This window comes from Triticum dicoccoides, chromosome 2B (genome assembly GCF_002162155.2).
Source record: "Triticum dicoccoides isolate Atlit2015 ecotype Zavitan chromosome 2B, WEW_v2.0, whole genome shotgun sequence".
Classification (NCBI taxonomy): domain Eukaryota; kingdom Viridiplantae; phylum Streptophyta; class Magnoliopsida; order Poales; family Poaceae; genus Triticum; species Triticum dicoccoides.
This window is the reverse complement of record NC_041383.1, coordinates 556,300,640-556,321,312: the sequence shown is the minus strand read 5'-3', so window position 1 is coordinate 556,321,312 and position 20,673 is coordinate 556,300,640. Positions and strand designations below refer to the sequence as shown.

Sequence of the window (20,673 nt, the reverse complement as noted above, 5' to 3'; positions counted from 1 at the left end):
CAGCAGCCTCAGACGCCAAATGTTTCGCCGCCACATCCATTACTACCAGTCTCTGTATGAACAAGGAAGAAGATGCTGCTTCGGGCTTCCGTCTCTAGCTCTGCTTGAGTCGCTTCGTATGTTTCTCTATTGTGGATGTCTATCGGTCTGATCGCTTCTCTCACTTTTAGAGTCAGCCAGCCAGTCATTTCACCGTTTTTCTCAAGTTGTTGATTCACGCTGGATGGAGTGGTAGAGAGCCTGGCAGCACACGCTGGATGGATCGATCGGTAGCTGCCCCACGCCACTGATGAATGGCGCAGTGTGTTTGTCTCGTTCCGACCGATTTCCCGTGAAACCAATTGAATGCAAGCGAATCCTCACTTCATTCACTCCGTTTCTCCCCCATCCCGTGACCAACATTTAATCATCACCCAGCATTTAATCCTTCCCCTCAGCCGTGCGCCTGTGCCCCTCTGACACTATAAAACCTGCGCAGCCTGCCACCTCTTTCCCTCCATTTCCCAACGATCGTGGCACGGAGAGAGTGAACGTGCAAAAGATGGCTTCGGCGCTGCTGTCCCCGCTGGTCTTGGTCGTAGCCATGGTGGCTACCGTCGGGCGGCCGTGCCGGGGCGAGTTCACGGTGGTGGTGCCGGACGCGGGGGCGCTGGTGGACGCGCCGCAGCCGGGGTTCTCGGACCGGGCGCGCACCGACCCGGCGGAGCAGCGCGCCGTGCTGGAGGTGATGGCGGCGACGGGCAACGGCTGGGCGTCGGGCATCGCGGACGTGTGCCGCGGCCGGTGGCACGGCATCGAGTGCGTGCCCGACCGCGCCGACGTCTACCACGTCGTCTCCCTCTCCTTCGGCGCGCTCTCCGACGACACCGCCTTCCCGGCCTGCGACCCCGCGCGCGCCACGCTCTCCCCCGCCGTGCTCGCGCTCCCGCACCTCCGCTCCCTCTTCTTCTACCGCTGCTTCACCGCCAACCTGCAGCCCGTCCCGGCCTTCCTCGGCCGCCTCGGCCCCGCCTTCCGCTCCCTCGTGCTGCGCCAGAACGGCCACGTCGGCCCTATACCGGCCGAGATCGGGAGCCTCTCCGGGCTGCGCGTGCTCGACCTCCACGGCAACCACCTCTCCTCCGCCATCCCGGCCACCGTGCAGTCGTTGGACCGCCTCCAGCTGCTCGACCTCAGCTACAACCGGCTCGCCGGCCAGGTGCCAAACCTCAGGTTCCAGCAGCTCAGCATCCTGGACCTCAGCCACAACGCGCTGCAGGGCCGCGTCCCGGCGAGCCTCGGGCAATGCCGGTCTCTCCTGAAGATCGACCTCAGCCAGAACCGCCTCGCCGGCACGATCCCGGACGCTCTCGGCGATCTGTCCGACCTCATACTGCTCGACCTCAGCCACAACGCGCTGTCCGGCCCGATCCCGGCGGCGATCGGCAGACTGTCGACGCTGCGGTCGCTCATCCTCGGCGACAACCCGATGCAGCCCTCGGCGATCCCCGGCGACTTCTTCACGGGGCTCAAGGCGCTGACCACGCTGGTCCTCTCGGGCATGGGGCTGGAAGGGTCGCTGCCGGAGTCCATCGGGGGCCTGAGCCAGCTCCGCGTGCTGCGCCTGGACAGCAACGGCTTCACCGGCGTGATACCGGCGAGCTTCCGGCGGCTGGAGAAGGCGAGCGAGCTCCGCGTGGACGGCAACCGGCTGGCGGGGCCGATCCCGTTCGGCAAGCAGATGATGTGGAGGCTGGGCAAGAAGCTGCGCGTCGGCGGCAACGAGGGGCTCTGCTACGACGCCAAGCAGCAAGGGCTGGAGGGCGCCATGGCGCTGGCCGGCGTCGCGGACTGCGGCAGCGTGGGGAGCGGCACCACGACGCAGCACTTGAGCTGGATGAGTAGCGGCGGCGCCACGGCGACGGCGACGGCTAACGTGACACCATCAGCCGCAGATTCAAATTCTGGCCGGGGTGGCGGGCACTTTTTCTTGGTCGTTTTGGTGTGTTTGCAGCTTGCATTGTGGTTGTAGGTAGAAGAGCTGCGGCGGTTGATTGGTGGCGCGGAGTTTTTTACACCGGGAAGAATAAGGAACTGTACAAAGCGTTCTTGCTGGTTGCAGCTTTTGCCCGCTGTAGCCCGGTGAACAAAATTGTTTCCACAGATTTTTGAAAAAGCATGTCTTTTTTCGGCTAAGTTACTATGATTATAAAGAGTACCTAGAACTCATCTAGATGAGATATAATTTGTTCTCATTCACTTTGAAAACAAGAATAGATACGACCTACGCCAACACGCACGCATCTTATTAAGATCGTGCGACGTTATGATCTAACAATTCCCGGTCCGCCCCAACCTCGAGTATACAAGTCTTGAGTACCTTCTAAACAAATGATTTTAAACGTAATGTTGCTGCTAAAACATTCCAACCTTGTAACTTTTATCAAAAACTAGATGGTAAGGGCGATTCACTGAACCAACTACAGTTACTTTTGGCGACGTCCTCGACTGTGGCCGTCGACGATGTCCGCATGGCTGCTTCGCAATGGGGGCATCCCAGAAGGGTTCCCAAGGACACGAACGCCTCGGCAGACACGGCCTACGAGTCCCTGCATTGAGATTGCGAGAGAAGGTGAGGCTGACAAGGATCATCAAAGAGTTGAGTATCATGTTGACCGACACTAGCCTCATGGATGATGATGATGATGTGGTTCAGCAACACGCACGTAACAAAAACACTTGATTTACTCGTTTTATAGTCTATGTATGGATTGTTAAATTTTATTTGTCGTGGATCACATTGGCTTGTTTGAATTGTTGTGTGCTATATTTACTCCCTCCGTTTCTTTTTAGTTTGCATATAAGATTTAGTCAAAGTCAAACTTTGTTAACTTTGACTAAGTTTTAGAAAAAAATATCAAGATTTACAATATGAAATTAGTATTGTTAGATGCATCATGAAATAAAGTTTCATACCATATAGCTTTAGTATTTTAGATGTTAATATTTTTTTCTACAAAGTTGGTCAAACTTTACAAAGTTTGACTTTGATCAAATCTTATATGCAGACTAAAAAAAACGGAGGGAGTATTGTCAAACGATCTAGTACATGCATGGCTTGCATGGATTTGCAGAGGGGGGGGGGGTGCGGGGTGCCGTTGCCCTGCAGACAAATGGGGCTTGGTCAGCTGTTGTCCGTGGACAAATGGGGCCAAATTTGATGTTTATGGTTGGAGATGCTCTAATGTCGTCACAGATAAATATTGCCACAACATAATTTAGTGAGTACTGAGGATAACCAATTACCAATCGTAAGTTCGTAACAGGAAGCTCAGCTGATGAATAATGGGTTTTATCCTTATCTTGTAGAACTCTGTTTGCTTGTCGATTAAAGCATTATCATACTTTACCAGCCTTGTTCGCCTTGTTTTCCCTCCCAAGACATTAAAGAGTCTGTAATATCTGGAAATAGCGAAGCTCACACTTTTCCTCCACAAGAATTTGTAACATAACGCATATACAGAACCAGAAAATAACATGCCAAAATCCAGATAAGAGTACACTTGAAATATTAGAGTAAGAATATGATGTAGCTTGGATTTTAATGCAACAGATAGAGCATAAGTGACAATGGCAATTGGCAACAAGCAAACTTACCTTTTAATGGCATACATAAATGTTCCTTGAGTACAGAGTACATTTACGACTAGTAGTAGACAGAACTCAGCGAGAGAATGGGATGTTTATCACTCTAATAGCTGATAGGATCTCATCAATCCGGACTTCCGGAGTAAACATCGCACATTAGTAAAAAGCCAATGAAGTAATAGTTTTGGGACCTGTTTGAGGAAAATATCACAAAGGGGTTCAGTTGAGGCAAAAGATGTTGAAGCAATCTTGTCTGTTGCACAAACATAACAATTTAATACTTAATTGCAACAAATCATATTCAGAGAAACATATGGAGCACGACAATGAAATGCTATAGATCAAAAGGTACTTTTAAGGTAAATCATGTATCGAAAAACAAACAACGATTTACTGTAGATAGTAAAGAGATCAAGCCATGCTCATGTGTTGGGCAACAGGGACCATCAGCAATTAAGAAACCAAGTAAAGGAGCTGGTGTATCTAAGTGAATGACGTAGTTACCTAAAACAATTATATTTTGGTATTGAAGCCCAAACCCTCATTCCTGGCATATGGACTTATGCACAACCTCTGAAGTTGAAGGCGAGAAGTAATTCGGAGAATAACATGTCAGTCATTACTCCGTCTTCGATCTTGTTCTGTCAGACGAAAAATGTGGAGATTGTCCATGTCTCTTTCAATCTTGTTGGGCAAAACAAACTCTTATTCTAGCAAACTAAAACTAAACCCACTAAATGCTTATCAGTGATACATAAATATGAGTAACATCAAAATAATTTGAATGAGTGCTCAGTGCTTCCATCTTATTCTAGTGAGGCAACATAAGCTATGAAATTAGAAAACTGAACCGACTAAAAGCCTACCATAGTTGCAGAAATATGAATGCTAATACCAAACCACTTGAGTGCTCAGTTCTTCCATTAGGTCCCATGCTCTGCTATCAGATGCACTTTGTAATTTTAGAGGTAAAAAAATTGCCTGCCTGCAAGATGCTACTCGTGTTGCATATAGCTCAACAGACCAAAAGCTTATCAGATTGCAGACATTTGAATGCTTCTGAAAATACTTTGAGTGAGTGCTCTTTCATTAGGTCCTATCTTCTGCTATCAAGCGCATTTTGTAGTTGAAAATGTCAAAAAGAATACTGCATACATGCACACGTATCTCTTGGAAGCTAAAATCCAATATACAGAAGAATGATGATATTTTGTGTTGCTGAAAAAAGAAATAAGGTTCCTAGTCAACGCGTCAAACATCTAAAGTAAAAGCTGGTTAACCCATTATCCTTAACAGGATTAAAAAAACTTAACGGTGCACATAGCATGACCATTCACATCAAATCCGAAAAAGCGCCGAATGTGCACTGAAATATTGGCACACGGTGCATCAGGAAACAAAATATTGGAACTCTTCTATATTTCCTTTTTTCCTGTTTGGTGTCTAGCCATTTGCCTATTTGCCCATTTCTTCCACATGCTCATAGCCTGATATCGTAGTCCTACATCACTTCTCTAGTTCTCTTAGACACAACAGAGAGTGAAAGAAGTGGTTTAAGTCATGTAACCTTAGTAGCGACAATGCAAAGAATATGTTGTGAAAAACTGGAAATTAGGCCCCAAAACTGATAAAAGTAGAAAGAGATGAATAAAGAACTCACACAGTGGCACAGTGCTAATCCATGGGCTGAAGGGTGCTACCGAAGAGGCCAACACCGAGGGCATTTCAGCAAACAGGTGATGGACAGGACGTTTCTCTACGCAATGCTTACAAATCGAGCGAGAGGCTTGGCACATGCTCCGACTACGCCAAACATCTGTGAGGTACAGCTTGTTCCCGACAGCCGCCAAGCCATACATTTGCACCGCCAGCTCGGTCACACCACCTTGGAGCATCACCAGCATGCCTGGCCCACCTCACCACCTCCGCCTTCCCAGGCACCACCACCCGTCGTCCAACCTCCCTGGCCAGGGGAGGAGAGGGTGCTGAATCTGGGACTGCTCCTGGAGAGCTGGACTCTGAAGTGCTGGGCAAGAAGGTCCAGCGAGGCCGGTGATGGCACGACCGCCGAGGAGAGGTGAAGGAGGTGGTGAGGACGTAGGAGGCAGAGGTGGATAGGGGTGCGAGGGATGGCCGTAAGCCCGTAACAACGGCCCGCAGAGGGGAGCGGGGTGCTGCATCAGTACGATGGAGACAGCTGCGGCTCCAAACGGCGAAGAGAGGAAGGGCAAGATCAAACATGAAAGCAAGGGGAGAAGTGAGTTTTCCATCGGCTGAAGGCTGCATATCTTGCTGAAAAGCGGGGCCAGAACATGGTGGGGCCCAAGTGCCCGGGATGGAAGAGGTGCTTATCAGTTATTACAGTAACAAAAACTTGACTCACCTGCTCAAACTGTATGGTCCAGATGGTTAACATAACACTCGAACGGCTAAAAGTGCTTCTCGCAGAGATGGCCCATGAGGCACCCAGCAAGCCTAGCATAAACTTGGAGGAGATATCTACTGGGAAGTAAGATATGAAACGAGACCAATTGTAAAACTTATGTTTACAATTAAAAGATGCACATCAAAATGGAGCCAAGCCAGTCTATCAAAAGCTGAAATAAGCATGTTTTGACTCAAGCAAAGCTATTTGCCAAGTTGACTTCAGGTAATGTGCAAGCATCGGGCTACTTGAATAATCCAGATAGAGCTACAAAGGTCTGCGGTCTCGAGCCTTTGAGGGCAGAAAATACAGGCCCACACAAGAAATTCAAATATGTGATATATCATCTAATTTGTCATGTGTGCAAATCGATTGGAAATATTAACCAAACTATCATGTGTAGAGTTTGATCAATCTGACTCTGAACATAAGTCATTTACTATCTTGCAAGACAATACTTTATACTGCCCTAGTGTCACATCTGCCAAGTTGTCTTCAGGTAATGTGCAAGCATCGGGCTACTTGCATAATCCAGATGGAGCTACAAAGGTCTATGGACTTGAGCCTTTGAGGGCAGAAAATATAGTCGCACTCGAGAAATTAAAATGTGTGATATATGTCATCTAATTTGTCACGTGTGCAAACCAATTGGTAATATTTAACATAACTATCATGTCTGGAGTTTGATCAATCTGACTATGAACATAAGTCATTTACTATCTTGCAAGACAATATTTTATACTGCCCTTTAGTGTCACATTTGGTTTAACCACACGAACTTCCACTATGGGCTAGAATTTTGTTGAATGTGCCATACTTACTCTATAAAATAACACCTGAATATGGTACACATCTACTTCCTTCCTTTTGGCCTTTCCAGCTTGATTCAAAACTTAAGTCTTTGTACAATCCCAGTGCCACTTTTGCTCATGTTGTTCCAATTTAATCCCTCATAAATTTCACCAAGAGTTGAACCTATATCTCTAGCATGAATTTATTTGGGAGGAAAAAGGGAGTTATAGATATAAATGAAGGGTGACATTGGCATTTACCTACATCCTTGGTTATTCTGGCTAACACTAAAATACCTACAATTTGGATCGGAGGAAACAGTAATCATCTAATGGAGCATGACAGCACTTTCATCCCAAGGAAAATTTGCATTGTACTGTGTCATATGTGCCCTATAGAGCACAAACATATTCAGTCCTTAGATCTTTTAACTATAAACATGTCCAATTATCCAAAAGGCACGGCATGACGAAAACTTGTTATAGCGCAACAAAAAGGAAAGTTATCAGTTGTCGGCTTACAAAGAATATACTTGGATCAGAATGTTCCTATGGTTCCAAAACAGAAGCCATCAGTGTCCTCCCAGTCCAGAGGTGAGTTAATCTGTCACAAAAATGGATCTCCTGAAAACTACTGACTGAAGACTTAAGTGGTAAATCATTGAAAACCCTGTCACCACATAACTCTTTCCAAAGAGGAAGATAAACCTACATTTTGGCATCATTTGAAAAACAAAGTGGTTGAAGATTAACCTCGTACTATTGTTTATTACCTGCTGACTAAGCCATCTTCTTACTGGCTGCCTAATGATCACATTCGAATATGTCAAAACACCCAATCTCCTTGCCACTTGTTCTTTAGGTCACATTATCATAGAAGCATAATGAACATCACAACCGCCACTCACAATGGCTCTCTTTCTTCTGATTCTACTTGTGCATAATCATATACTTCATCTTCGTCTTCCTCTGATCCCTCCATATCTCTTCCCTCAATATTTGTGTCAACTTTGGCACCCCTGTGAATGGCATTTGCCCTCTCTTTCTGCAGCATCTCATTCCTCCTCCTCAACTCCTCCAAATACTTCTTATGGCCCTCATCCATGATTGCCACGAACCTCTCCTTCAACTCAATCATAGGGTCCCTATCCACAAGCTCTCCATTTTCGTCATACGCCTCCCTCAATATCACCGTCTTAATGCCACCCTTCAATGAAACGTAGAATAAACCCGGGTGCCTCGTGAACGCGTTAGAAAACGCATTCGACAGCCTAAACTCATCACAGAACTTCCCTATAATTGGTATCGCCATCCTCCTTTCAACTGACAAGGACAACACCTCATGTAAAACACCAATCAACCTCTTCTCTGCCTCTGGTGATGCGGGGTGAAGCCCGAAAGTGTCGGCATATGGTGACACATATGGCAGCTCAAGCCAATCCCTCAGCCACTGTCTCATCTCCTTCTTGAGGTAGAACCCCTTTGGCAATTTGACTGTAAAGTTCGGCCTCGGCCGTATGCCAACAACATCGGCCTCCCTATCCGCCCTCAATTCAATCGCCGACTTCGCGAGCCGGTCGTCCCAAGAGGCAAGCTCCAGGAACGCGTCGCCGGACGCGTCCGGCCCTGGGTCTCCGACGAGGCGGAAGAGATCGGGGTGCCTCGGGACCAGCGAGACCAAGAAGTCGTCCGGGAGGCCGAAGACGCGCTTGGCAGCAGCAATCTTTGCGACCGGCAGCGCGTGCGTGCAGGACATCATGAGGAGCTTGGCGAGCCTGGAGGCGAGGAGCGGGGAGTGGGTGGCCTGGAGGCGGGATGCGAATTCGAGGAAGGAGGCGAGCTGCGGGGACGGGGAGGCGACGGGGTCGGGAGGAGGGGAAACGGAGAGGAGCGTGGGGTACCGGCGGAGGAAGGTTGCGACGTGGACCGGAAGGCGGATGCGCTGGCGGCGCTTGGAAAGGTAGCGAAGGAGGAGGCGGCGGCCGGGGGAGAGGAGCACCTCGCGGACGAGGCGGGACGCTTGGTGGAAGCGCCGGTCGCGGTCGATGGACGCGTCCAGGGCCGCGTCCCGGCGCCACGGGACCTTCAAGGAAGATATGCGGCGGACCGGGGGAATGAAGCGGAGCCGGTGGGCGGCGGCGGCCGCCGCCCGGAAGAGCATTTGTGGTGGGGGGTTTGCGGTGGTTTCGTGCGGGAAGGTAGGAGAGACCGAGAGAGTGAGGAATTGATTTCTGAACCAGCTATACGCTTCCCTGCCCAGTTTACGGACTTCTCGAGTTCGTGTTTGAGGCAACTTCAAAAAGGAATTGGTTTAAAGGATTTATAGGAGGTTTTTTTTGGGCGAATAGGATTTATAGGAGCTTTTGGAGGATAAGAATTCTTAAGAATTTTTACTACATTAGTTATCTGATTCATCAAATCAAATCCGATAGGAATGTTTTTCTAAGAAACCTGTTACATACATCTACTCCCCTTTCAAAAAACATTTTTTGCGTAGTGCGATCAAACACACTTTAGTGTATGATCTGATTGGACATGCCACTGCAATCATGCATTTTTCTATTCGTGTGTTTTTGCTGATCAAAGAAGGGAAGACGAAGAACATAGATTCACTAACTGAAAATGGCGGGAAGGAAGGATGTAGATTCACTAAGCGGGGCTTCAAGAAAAACGAAAAACAAATCTACATGTGCCAATGGTTCCTATGAAACCCTTTGAATCAATAGGCCTGCCCTTGCCTGTTTAGTTGAAGGAAATTCCGTAGGAATCTTAGATCATCTTTGAATTAAAGAAAAATTATAAAAACATTCAAGCCTCCTTTAATGCACTGAAATTTCGTAGGAATTTTACAGGATAGGACTTCTACAGGAGTTTACCTTTACAACCTTTTGGTTTTCAGGTATACAATCATATTCATATATAAGATTGAGTCATATCTTTCATACGTCAGTGAAAAATAAACATTAGTTTAGACTCAATGAAAAAATCGTAGCATTTTAACCAAAATGACTTCTTGCAGAGGAGAAGGAACATTAGTTTATACTTAATCCACTTTTACTCTATCTCTTGCTATGCCGCGACATTCCATTGGTCCACGAGGTGCCCCTCATGGAAACTGACATGGAAGAGTTGGGCACCGCCGCATGTCCGGTTCTTCCACTGGCTTGCCAACCAGGACCGATGCTGGACGGCGACACGACTTGCGCGCCACGGCCTGCAACACCACCCAAGGTGCCTCTTGTGTGATAAGGCACCGGAGACAATCCAGCACCTGCTCCCGGCCTGCCCATTCTCCAGGCAAACTTGACACGCCATTCTAGACTGGACACACATTCCTTCGCAGCCACCTCACAAAGAACCGATGCTCATGGACTGGTGGCAGAGAATGAAGGGGCAGCCGCCCCACGCGCTGCGCAAAGGCCTGCAGGTCCATCGCCATGCTCATCACATGAATGATATGGAAGCAACGGAACGAATGCGTCTTTGAAAATGCGCGGCCATTTGTAGAAGCTTTAGTTGATAGGATTAAGGTTGAGGCCAAATGCTGGGCACAGGGGCTCAGGGTTGTTCTGCCCACATCCTGGGATGTCCAATGAAGGGGAACCTGACCCTTGTAACACTAGCCTCCTAGGAGGACCGTAATCCCCCCATCTTCTCAATGCTTTGCGCTTTCTCAGGGGGGAAAAGGGCACCTATTACAAAATTCATGTGTTTTGTAATCCTGTAGGATTTTTTTACAATAAATGACATCTAAATCTTACGTTTTCTTATTCCTGTATTTTAGAACTCTTGCTATCCAAAGAGATCGTGAGAGTATTATGTTCCTTAGGAATTTCTCCTATACAACCTGTGTGGTTTGTAGAAATATTTCCTATCTCGTTCTTCTTCATTTGCAATTTCAAAGGAAATTTTTATTGAGTCCAACCACATAGAAATTTGGGAAGTGCTGCGCGTGGGCCAGGTGATATTTTTAAAAGATCGGTTGGGTCACGAGCCATCCGATCTTGCGCCATCGAGTGGTTAAGCATGAGATCATGTTTGCATAAAGCTTTGCAACAAGGGTCATGTTCCTGAAGACTTTGCAACAGGGGTCATGTTGCAGAAACGTCGCCAAGCATGCATCGTCGCACCGTCGTTTTGCCACTGCAACAACTCCCCATGCTTCAGATACATGAGCGATTTTACAATCATGAGAATTGCATCAATCTGCTCCCTTGCAACTCGGCTCCTTTGCGACAATGGAGCTCGCAGCATCGGTGTTGGGCGGCAGGAGGAGGAGGAGGAGAGAAGGACGACAAGCATGTAGCTAGTGCAGACGGCGATTGGTGTGCCCCGTCCCCCACCTAGATCAGAGGAGGAGAGGCTCAGGAGGGAGACACTTGCAGCAGCTCACGGCGACCGACGCGACAAGGTCGTAGTGGTGAACGTCGACGGGTTGTTGGCTTGCTATAAAAGGTGGGTTGGGAGAGGAGAGGGATAGCTGCAGAGGAGTGGAAGCTCCCGCGCCGGCGAGATCCACACGCAGCCGCTCACTCGTGTGAAGAAGATAAGAAGGAAGGGGAAGCGGCACTGGCGGAGCTAGGAAGAAAGTCTAGGGAGGGGGGGCAAATGGTAAAACTGGCAGACCTGAGGGGGCCAAATACTAAATTTATACTCATCTAAACCCTCTAAAAAAATTCCTTCACACTTTTTGCTTAGGCTGGGGCGAGGGGGGGGGGGGCACAACACCGCCAGGAGCACACATAGCTCCGCCTCTGGGAAGCGGTGATGGTCCCATGTGGGCATGTGGCGTGCAGGAAGGTGGCGGACGTGGGGCTGCAATCCGTCGGCCGATTTGATTTTATGTCAAATATAATGCTAATCACATAATAACACGCAAATAATATCCTACTTAATATCCGCATACTTAATATCCGCATGCACTTAATATACTTTCAAATTAACGTACATTGCACGATACACATTGACTAGTCTCTATGACAAGTGACAACTATGCCATCCATCTAATTTTATAAAAAAAGGTTTCTGCATTCTAAATGTGGTGCAACCAAACAACTTCTACTCCGTATTACAGATTCTCATGTTTTCAGTTCCTATAGGATCAGTATGACATGTCAACCTAATCATGTGTTTTTCCTATTATTGCTTTTTTAGAATCCTACGCTTTTAGGTGGATGGAACTTTTCCTATGAGTGCAAGTAAATCCTGTACAAAACCCCCTATGGATTGCAATCCTACGAATCAGACAACCCATGTAACAAAATTCTGAGAAATTTATAATCCTCCCAAAAAAGTGGAAAATCCATTGAATCAAAGAGCCTATGGGGCAGCTAAGGGCATGGTTAAGTGCACCAGTGCACCATATTAACCTTGGCGGATGCTTTTACACTGTACACAAACACAAGTGTATTACAAAGGAAGCCTCCAAGTGGCTCAAATAAATCACAAGTGTACATGGGAATAATGCTCTTGTACATGATCTTCACAGCTGCACATGTCATGGTGAAATCGCTGCCTCTAAACTACACCAAACAGTGTTTGCTACTCTGTACCAACTACATGGATATGGAATGGGGATCCACGGCATAGAATAGGTTCATCCGGGGACTCTGCCTTTGCCCGAGCACGAAGAACATCCGTAGCGTCAATTATAACAGAAGAAGATTGCAGCGAGTAGTCTCCAGGTACTAGGAAGTAGACAGAGAAAGGATGTATCACCTCCTGCAATGGTGGAACCTCCAACTGTATGTCGTTAAGAACACCTACACAGAAAAAGACTTTGTCAAGCTAGAACAGATGATGAATAATGTAAAAACGATACTATTCCTGAACACAGAAGCTAAACCTCGAAACAGATAATGGTAAAGAAAGAAAATGGGCTATTATACAAATAAGTGATTACCAGCCCAGAGGACGGTTGCACTGTTTTCTTCGAAGCAATTTTCTCCTGCAACATCTTTGCATGAAATGCTGAGGTTCATCTGAATAATTTCCTTCGTGTTGTTCCGAATTTGAACTTCCATATGGGTCATTTTATGAGCTGATATAGGATCTTTACACCTCAGAACATTCTCACCGGCAGATGGACCAACATTCTCAACAGTAGAATGGTTGGAATCATTAGCAGGCTTGGCATCCTTAGCAAGTCTAAAGCTAAATGTCAAGGGATCAGGCAACAATATGTCCAATATAGATGCTTGTAATGCTGCCTGAATAGCATCTTTGATATTCAGCTCACCGGAGCTATTTCTCCCAGAATTCCACCTCACTTTTATTTTTGAAATCAAGTTGCTGATAGAAGCGTTCAACTCTGCCTTGGCATTCTTTTCTGCTATGGTGGCCACTTTGGACCCAAGTTGCTCATCGCTTCCGTTTTCCTTTACAAAGAAGGAAGCATCAAGAACAGGTAATTTGAAGTGCTCAAGTGGTATGAGAACCCTGGCAGAATAGTCACGGTCAATTCTGGTTTTGTGACAGGCCACATCAGCAGTGTTATCTTCTGGAACAATAGTCCCATCCAAATGGACAGAAACATCGACATCAAAAACAACATCCGTAGGGTTGAAAAGCTCTAGTTCCAGAAGGCGGAGGCCCCAACTTCCTTTATAGGGATCAATCTTCAATAAGCTAATGTCATTATGCAACATATTACTTTCATCACTTATATTATCTTTTCCACTGACAGGTCGCAAGTGTGCTTCACTAAACCGGGCAGGTATTTCCATGGATAACAGACGTGCTCTTACCAGGCGCATGCCCTGTACAACACAGATATTTAATGGAACAGCAAGGCGTCTTCCAGGTGGGAGAGAAACCTCACCATTACCTTTGGCCGCTGAAGGACCTGGAGTAACAGAAAGTAGAAATTCAATCTCAAACCAAACCATGAAACCAAAGTTATGAGGATATCTACAACAGGTCACAAAGACAAATCTTCTCCACATGCCATCTGTATATGTTCACAGTAGTAAAGTAGTAGGTCAATGGTAAACATGATTACTAATTTAAGGAAGCAAGCACTACAAAGAAAACATCAAATCAAGGTTGTTCGCCCATAACAAGTGACAGAGGGAAACTAGCAATTACATGGATTTACTTGTTTATATCGTGCCATTTGGTGAGGACGATTTATATGTGTTTTGATGGTATATAAAGTAGTATGAGTGCACTGGAGTGGCAAGATGTTCATTTGAGTAACTTTGATTTCACACATATTAAAGGATGACAGAATATAGAAGATTTAGAATCCTGCAACCCACCAGCATAGTGAATATTCAAAAAGGGATTGATTCCTTCTCTTGCTATTCTCCTTGGATTTGCAGGAGATCTGCTACCATCTGCTTCCAAATCTGCCAAGCTAAGATGCCAGGCTCTTAGTGTCACTTTAAATGTAACTTCTCCACCTGGTTTTATCGGAAGTGCAGACTTCCATGTACTATGGGCAATTGAAATAACAGAATCCTGGTTCTTCCCGGATAATGCAATATTTGCTTCTTCAACTGGCACAGTTCCGGCATTTGTCAGCGTAATTAAAACATCGCGAATTTCACCTTCATATAGAAGAATAGAACCATCTCCACCGACAACGTTGGCAACTAATAAAGGAAGGGGAGGAACAATAGAAATGGTGGGGAAGTTAACACTCTTAAACTTGCTAGAGCCACAGCATCTGAAAGGATCAGAAAGAACAAGCCCTTGTGCAGCTCCAAGGAGCAAACTGTCAACCTCTTTGAATAGGTGTTCTGTAATAACACCAAAACTGTGGACAATGCACCCAGGAATCGATACTCGTCCAACTTTTGTTGGAATTCCAGATAGCAGAACCAATTTGGAGGTGTTTGGTGGAAGATTAACAGTAACCGGAAAGGCATCAAAATTTCCTGAATGAACAGAGAGGTAAATGCTCTCAACAACTAAGTCAAAGCTGCAGGGGTTTGCTAACTCTATCATAACTTGGACTGGTTCTCCAACAATCCAATTTATCTCTTGTTTGCTAGTCCCAGATGTGCCCCCCTTGGTGAAAGGTGTATAAATAAAAGGCCCAGAAGGACCGGCACCAATCCACCACTCCTTTTTATGTGGGTTGCGCTTTACTATGTCTCTTTGTGAAGGATGAAATGGTAAAGAATGTAACCTGAAAAAACAAGGAAATGCAAATAAGTCATTGAAAACATATAAACAAGCAGATTTTGTCAGAAGCTTCTTTCTGAAACAGATGATATTTTTGGAAAGTGTGCTCCCACTTTTTATCTTTGACAACTAGCATATAGAGCTTCTTTCTGAAACAGATGACATTTATGGGAAGTGTACTCCAACTTTTCTATCTTTGACGACATATAGCAAAGTAATTAGGTTGACTAGGTGAAAATGGTCCCGTTAGAGCTGTCATGAACAATACTTTCATAATATAATATTTTTATTATTATTACTAGTATGCTAATAAAAAAGTAACAGCCAAAGTTGCATATTGGAGATCATGCCCATGTCCAAAAACTGCATCAGTTTACAAACGAATGGAGTAGTACTTATATCACTCAGGCTCTTTTTGGCATTGTGGTAGATTATGATAATCAAATTGTCTAACCAGATTTTGTGTATTCTATCATTTGTTTAACCAACTTTTTGATACTTATGTGGTAATGTTTCCACAGCAGATTACTAAGTTCATCACATCACAGTTCAGCAAGCCTCGTTCTTGTTTTACGCGAACCATGGATTAAGAGTCCAAGGACTAGTCAGTCTATAGACTAGTCTATGAGTCTCAACTCCAGGGCCAGTGTCGACTAATCTATGAGTCGCAACTACAGTGTTGACCAGTGTCGACTAGTTACGCTTAGTCTATGAGTCTCAACCTCGGAACGACTCGTCAACTCATAAACCTTGTCGCAAACATGATAATACGAGAAAAATGATAAGTAACACGCCTGATAAAAGGAAGACATGGGTCGGCACAACGTGTGCCCCAAGGAAGCCTATCAGCAGAGTTTGAAAGAGAGCTTGCCAGCCCACTCTGACCAGCTGGGGTGATGAGCGGGTAAAATGATCGAACAAGACGAGCCGCGGCGCTCCATGACGTGAGGGGATCCGCAGCACGGATTGAAGACATCAATATCTCTCTTAGAACAACCATTTGAAGGGTACTCCATTGCGACTCAAATAATGACACAGCAGACTGAGGGTGCACTTTTCCAGAATCGGCATTGCTGTTGCTGGCACCGAGTTCCTTAAACAAACAAGGGGTTGCCAAGAAAACCATAAATACAACAGTTTGGTACATGGCATTGCCAATAAATCTAAACTAAGAAATTAACTGATCAAAATATCAGGATAGTAAACATGGTCAGCTATTTTAACATGTGGTTACGACAAGGATATCCAAATAGTCAAGGAAAGGTGTGTCTGTTTAATAGTACTTAATAGCATCAGTTTTATAATCCACATACATTTTCCTATTCAACGCGGTGTTTATTCTAATAAGCTAACTACAAATTATATTTTCATAGTCCACGTTAATCCTACCTCAACCAAAGAACAAGATGATAAAAGAGAATACAAGTTAATAAAGGAAAGTGTTAAAGACGCTGCAATCAACTCTCAGCTGACTTGGCAAAGTGTACTTCCATCATAAAGAACGAAAGAAGCTGCAATCAACTCTCAGCTGACTTAGCAGAGTTTATTTCCATTTTACATTTCTAGATATGCAAACTTGGAACCTTTAGGGTTGAACCAAATGAACTAAATTTTCAAAAATGATGTGAATTCTGAAATTTTAGTTCATTTAGTTGAACTAAGTAGGGTTGAAGGGTACCCTGAAGGTTCCAAATTTGCATCTCTACATATTTCTACCAGAATACAGCAAAATTTTGAAGTTGGCAGAGTTTAAACTAAGAGCAAAGCAGCAGCCAAGAAATAAAAAAGGAAGGTATGTTAGAGAAGTTGAAAATAACCTGCTACAAATACACAATGCAGTAAACATAATAAATAACAATTTATCAATCCTCAGCATACTACGAGTAAGTAACAAACTCACCTTCAGTGAAGCATGATCAGGTTTGCTAGTCTTCCTGCTTTGAACATGGTATGCATTTGTAGTCATCGTTAGAACCTGCATAGCACTCATAGCAGCATATGCATTGTCTTGCTGAAGGTATAACTGTGCAACTTGTCTTGAAAAAAATGCTGCCTTGCGTTTATACCCAAGAGAGCCAAATAGTCGCGCAATTTCAATATATAGTATCAACCGGTCACTGGCATCAAGCAGAGCCTTGGCGCCATCTGCAGCACCCATTAATAAATCTGACACCTCCTTGGCAACTTCACGTCTAATAAAGAAAGACATAGCATTTTAATCAATAGTTTTATCCTAAGGACAGAATACATCATTCCATAATAGAGAATTAGAGATATCAGGTTTGCTCATTCCATAAGAATTAACTGCAAATCAGTCACAAGTAAAGTAAACTGGCTATGCAACTCATAGCTAAATGGGACAGCTCACCTGCACAAATATCTTGCCAACTTCAATGCAGCTTCAAGCTCAAAGCTCACAGGTGAAACTCTAAACAAGACATGCAGCTCAGTGTTAGTGCGTTAACTAAAATCACCAAGTAAAGAGCTCAATATAGCATGCAACTGTTGGACCAGTTTCCAGTGTTGATGGAATACTAGTAAATACTACTCTAATAAACAAAAGGGGTTCACTTTATGTAGAATGTAATAATTGAAAGTAAGATGTTCGTACATAGAAATTATCAAATTAAGAAAGATAACACGCCAATTCAATACCTTTGAGCATTATCTTGTAAAGTTGCTCTTCTGTACAGCTGGATAATGGTATAATAACGATACTTCACTTCATCTTCCAAAACAGGATCACTTTGGCCCATCCTATCAACCTGATTAATGCCACAAAGTCAGCCCCTAAACAGTTATAAGAATGCTGTGAATTTCCAAAACTCGTTGGCATGAACACTCACCACTAATGCGCAGACACTACCTTCAAGTGCCCCAGCATGCCAGAATACATCCCCTGTCAATCTTGCAAGATCTATTGCTGTGGTGTAGTGTGCATTAGCATCAGCAGGTGATCCAGCCAATAAGCAATAATCTCCTATTATCTTTTGTGCACGGCCCAGCCTTCTTTTTTTGGCCTTGATCACCTAGAAAATATAGAAGTATATTGGCTTATATAAGCAATAGAATAACGAGTCATTTACATCATCAACATACACTGGTCAAAATACTCGGAACACCTAAAGTATGAACCTCCTCTGAGCCAAGACTGGTTTGTGAGTCCAAAGGTGTCTTTAAAATAGTTCCTGTGGATTCTGCACGTAAGACCCATTTCTCAAACTCCATCAACAATGAAGCTGCAAGATCTTGGATCATTGTAAGCATATGAAGTTCCAGTGATTTCTGATCGGAAGGAGGGAACATAATAATGCCATCCTTCCTTTCCTCTAGCAACTACAAAAGACAACAATGCAAATATCAGTTAAAAGTAGAGCAAGAAATGGTAAAAAAAAAAAAGGCAAGACTAGAAGGGTCATCACAACACTGGTGCAATCAGTAAAGTTTTAATTACACAGACCGACAATTCAAATTTGACTATCAGCATATCAACACTATATATTCTGTCTCTGTAGTAGTAAATAATGCCATTCCTTCCATCTCGGTTACCTGGGTAAGTTCCAGGTGTCTTGGAATGGGTTTTTTAGCATGGTGATTTCCACCCTGGGTGGCTTGGGCCTTGAAATGCTAGTGGAATAAAATTAGACAATCGAACTAATTACCATCCCTCGAGCTAGAATTGGTGTATATTAGTAGTTGATAAGTGTGGATTGCATTATCACTTAGATCTCGGGTCAGTTTAGTTGTAACCAAAGAGCAAGAGCCATAGGAATACTCGCCCGGTAGAGCGACTAGCAACCAAATGATGAACTGGATCACCCAGATGGGCGGGCTGCTGAGCTGCGTGTGTCGATACAAACAGCGTACGTCATCCGGGGACAGAGGCTCGGGAGGAGATGCGATCGGGGCAGCCAGTACCTGCGCGTCGGTGGGGCAGAAGGCGAAGCATCGGCTGGCGAGCGCGGAGGGGTAGGTGCGCGCGGCGTCGAGGAAGTCGGCGGCGACCCTGGCGAGGTCCGGGGAGGAGGGGAGGTGGCAGATGCCGACGACGGCGAGCACCTTGCGCGAGGACTGGAAGTCCTCCCAGGGCGAGGGCACGCAGCCGCCGAGCACGAACTTGAGGCGGAGGCAGCCCGTGTCCCAGGGCTGGTGCGAGAAGGGGCTCTTCTGGTGCTCCGAGTAGTAGGGGCGCAGCGAGGCGAGGTCGACGCGCGCGTGCTCCGCCACCAGCGCCGCGTAGTCCCGCAGGGACTGCGGCGGGATCGGCCCGCCCACCGGCAGCACCGCCACCCGGATGGCCGACCCGGACTCGATGCTCAGCCCGGGCTCCATTGGGGAGGGGGAGAGGGAGAGCTCGAGATCTGACGACGGAGCAGGTCGTGTGTCGGGGAGGTGGAGAAGGGAACAGAAATGTTTGTGCTGTCAGGCGAGATTTGATCCTTCGATCTAACTCGCCTCTCTGGGCCACGACTGGAGTTAGCGCCCTTGTCGGGCCATTCTCCGGTCGAGTCTGCCACTGGCCCAGCCAGCCGAAAGCTTCTCACAGGGGTCTGGGTCAATTCGGCTCACTGCCCCAACAAAACATTAGAGTTTTTTGTTTTCTAAAACAAGTACTAGAGTTCTTTTTTACCAGCACAACGTGTAGCTTTTTCCTTGCGATATGCTAGGCGTCAGTTGGATCGAGGGTGTGCCGATCAGCCGCCATCCCCACGGTCGGAACTAACATGAGATGATGTTTTTGGTGCGGATCAACGCAGCAAAGAAAAACATGCATGTAATATTTTCTTTACTTCTAATGAAGCAGTTGGTAGTCTCCGTTTTACGGGGGTTTTGTCCCACCTCCCACCCTTCGCATGGTTTATTTTCGTCTCTCCTCCCACCTCCCCCGCACGTAACGATCCCCTCGACAAAAAAACCCAACCAAAACCACGTTAGGAGGGAGCGATGCCTCCGGGAGTCTAGGTAGTCCCCTCGCACGCCAGAGAATCGGACGATAAAAAACCTACGAAAAAAACCCTCGAACGCCGATGGGAACGAGGCTCCCCTCGATCCCAAACGACGCTAGGGTTTGCCCAGCCGCTACGCTCCTTGTACTGCTCCCTCACATCCCCTCCCTAGTTGCACCTTTCCCGCATAGATGGAGGCGCTGCCGCCGTAGCCCTAGCCGGAGTGAGCTATGCGGATGTAGCGCATTGCTTGTCATGTGTCACAGGCTCTGACGCCCATGTGCGGCTGCTGATGACGTCGCTCCGTCGACCCTCCCCCGCTCGCCTTCTCTCCCGCCGGTGATGCTCGCCCTCGCTCCCGGTCGCCACGCTGTGGCGCCCTTCGTGGATGGCGTGAGCTCCGAGGAAGCCAGCGCCGCTGTCACGTCGGCCTCGCTGGTCGTGATCCACGAGGTCACATCGCTCAACGGGTCCTCCCTCTCTGGGCTCCGCACTGCATGAGGTCATCGACTCCTTCACCAGCCCCCGTTTTAAGGCCAAGCCCGATTCTGCGGAAAGTTGATGCAAGTGATCTTATTACTGTCATATGCAAGTTACAGAAATTGGGAGAAGTTGTGTTACAGGGAAGCTTGCGTTGGAAGAACTAATGATTGGGTCCCCCGTTAGCTCGTATTGGATGGGAGGATACTACGGGAGGTAAGCATTCCCCGATTCTGGACACTTGAATGTCAACTTATCTCATCTTGGAGATCTT

At 46.3% G+C, this 20,673-nt stretch overlaps 3 protein-coding genes across 6 annotated transcripts; 1 reads left to right on the top strand and 2 right to left on the bottom strand.

Annotated features, from left to right (window-relative positions):
* Positions 1 to 522: 522 nt before the first annotated feature.
* On the top strand, positions 523 to 2,146 carry LOC119368002 (protein TOO MANY MOUTHS-like). The gene has a single exon (XM_037633365.1). It carries the CDS (start codon positions 542 to 544, stop codon positions 2,009 to 2,011), a length of 1,470 nt encoding a protein of 489 aa, XP_037489262.1. The 5' UTR covers positions 523 to 541; the 3' UTR covers positions 2,012 to 2,146.
* A 210-nt stretch (positions 2,147 to 2,356) lies between these two features.
* LOC119364815 (protein WHAT'S THIS FACTOR 1, chloroplastic-like) lies at positions 2,357 to 9,058 on the bottom strand. Of its 3 annotated transcripts, XM_037630353.1 has the most exons (5): positions 7,617 to 9,058; positions 4,132 to 7,447; positions 3,637 to 3,818; positions 3,286 to 3,441; positions 2,357 to 2,588 (listed from the first exon to the last, which is right to left on the bottom strand). In XM_037630353.1, exon 1 carries the CDS (start codon positions 9,002 to 9,004, stop codon positions 7,748 to 7,750), a length of 1,257 nt encoding a protein of 418 aa, XP_037486250.1. In that variant the 5' UTR covers positions 9,005 to 9,058; the 3' UTR covers positions 2,357 to 2,588; positions 3,286 to 3,441; positions 3,637 to 3,818; positions 4,132 to 7,447; positions 7,617 to 7,747. The 3 variants fall into 3 exon arrangements, with proteins under 3 accessions (XP_037486250.1, XP_037486251.1, XP_037486249.1); XM_037630354.1 differs by having other exon boundaries at positions 3,089 to 3,818; XM_037630352.1 differs by having other exon boundaries at positions 3,286 to 3,818.
* Positions 9,059 to 12,116: 3,058 nt separating this feature from the next.
* Positions 12,117 to 19,391, bottom strand: LOC119364814 (trafficking protein particle complex II-specific subunit 120 homolog). Of its 2 annotated transcripts, none has more exons than XM_037630350.1 (10): positions 18,892 to 19,391; positions 18,073 to 18,309; positions 17,820 to 18,002; positions 17,629 to 17,738; positions 17,342 to 17,401; positions 16,874 to 17,165; positions 15,768 to 16,066; positions 14,103 to 14,977; positions 12,746 to 13,687; positions 12,117 to 12,605 (listed from the first exon to the last, which is right to left on the bottom strand). In XM_037630350.1, exons 1-10 carry the CDS (start codon positions 19,303 to 19,305, stop codon positions 12,385 to 12,387), a joined length of 3,633 nt encoding a protein of 1,210 aa, XP_037486247.1. In that variant the 5' UTR covers positions 19,306 to 19,391; the 3' UTR covers positions 12,117 to 12,384. The 2 variants fall into 2 exon arrangements, with proteins under 2 accessions (XP_037486247.1, XP_037486248.1); XM_037630351.1 differs by having other exon boundaries at positions 18,109 to 18,309; positions 18,892 to 19,390.
* Positions 19,392 to 20,673: the final 1,282 nt, after the last annotated feature.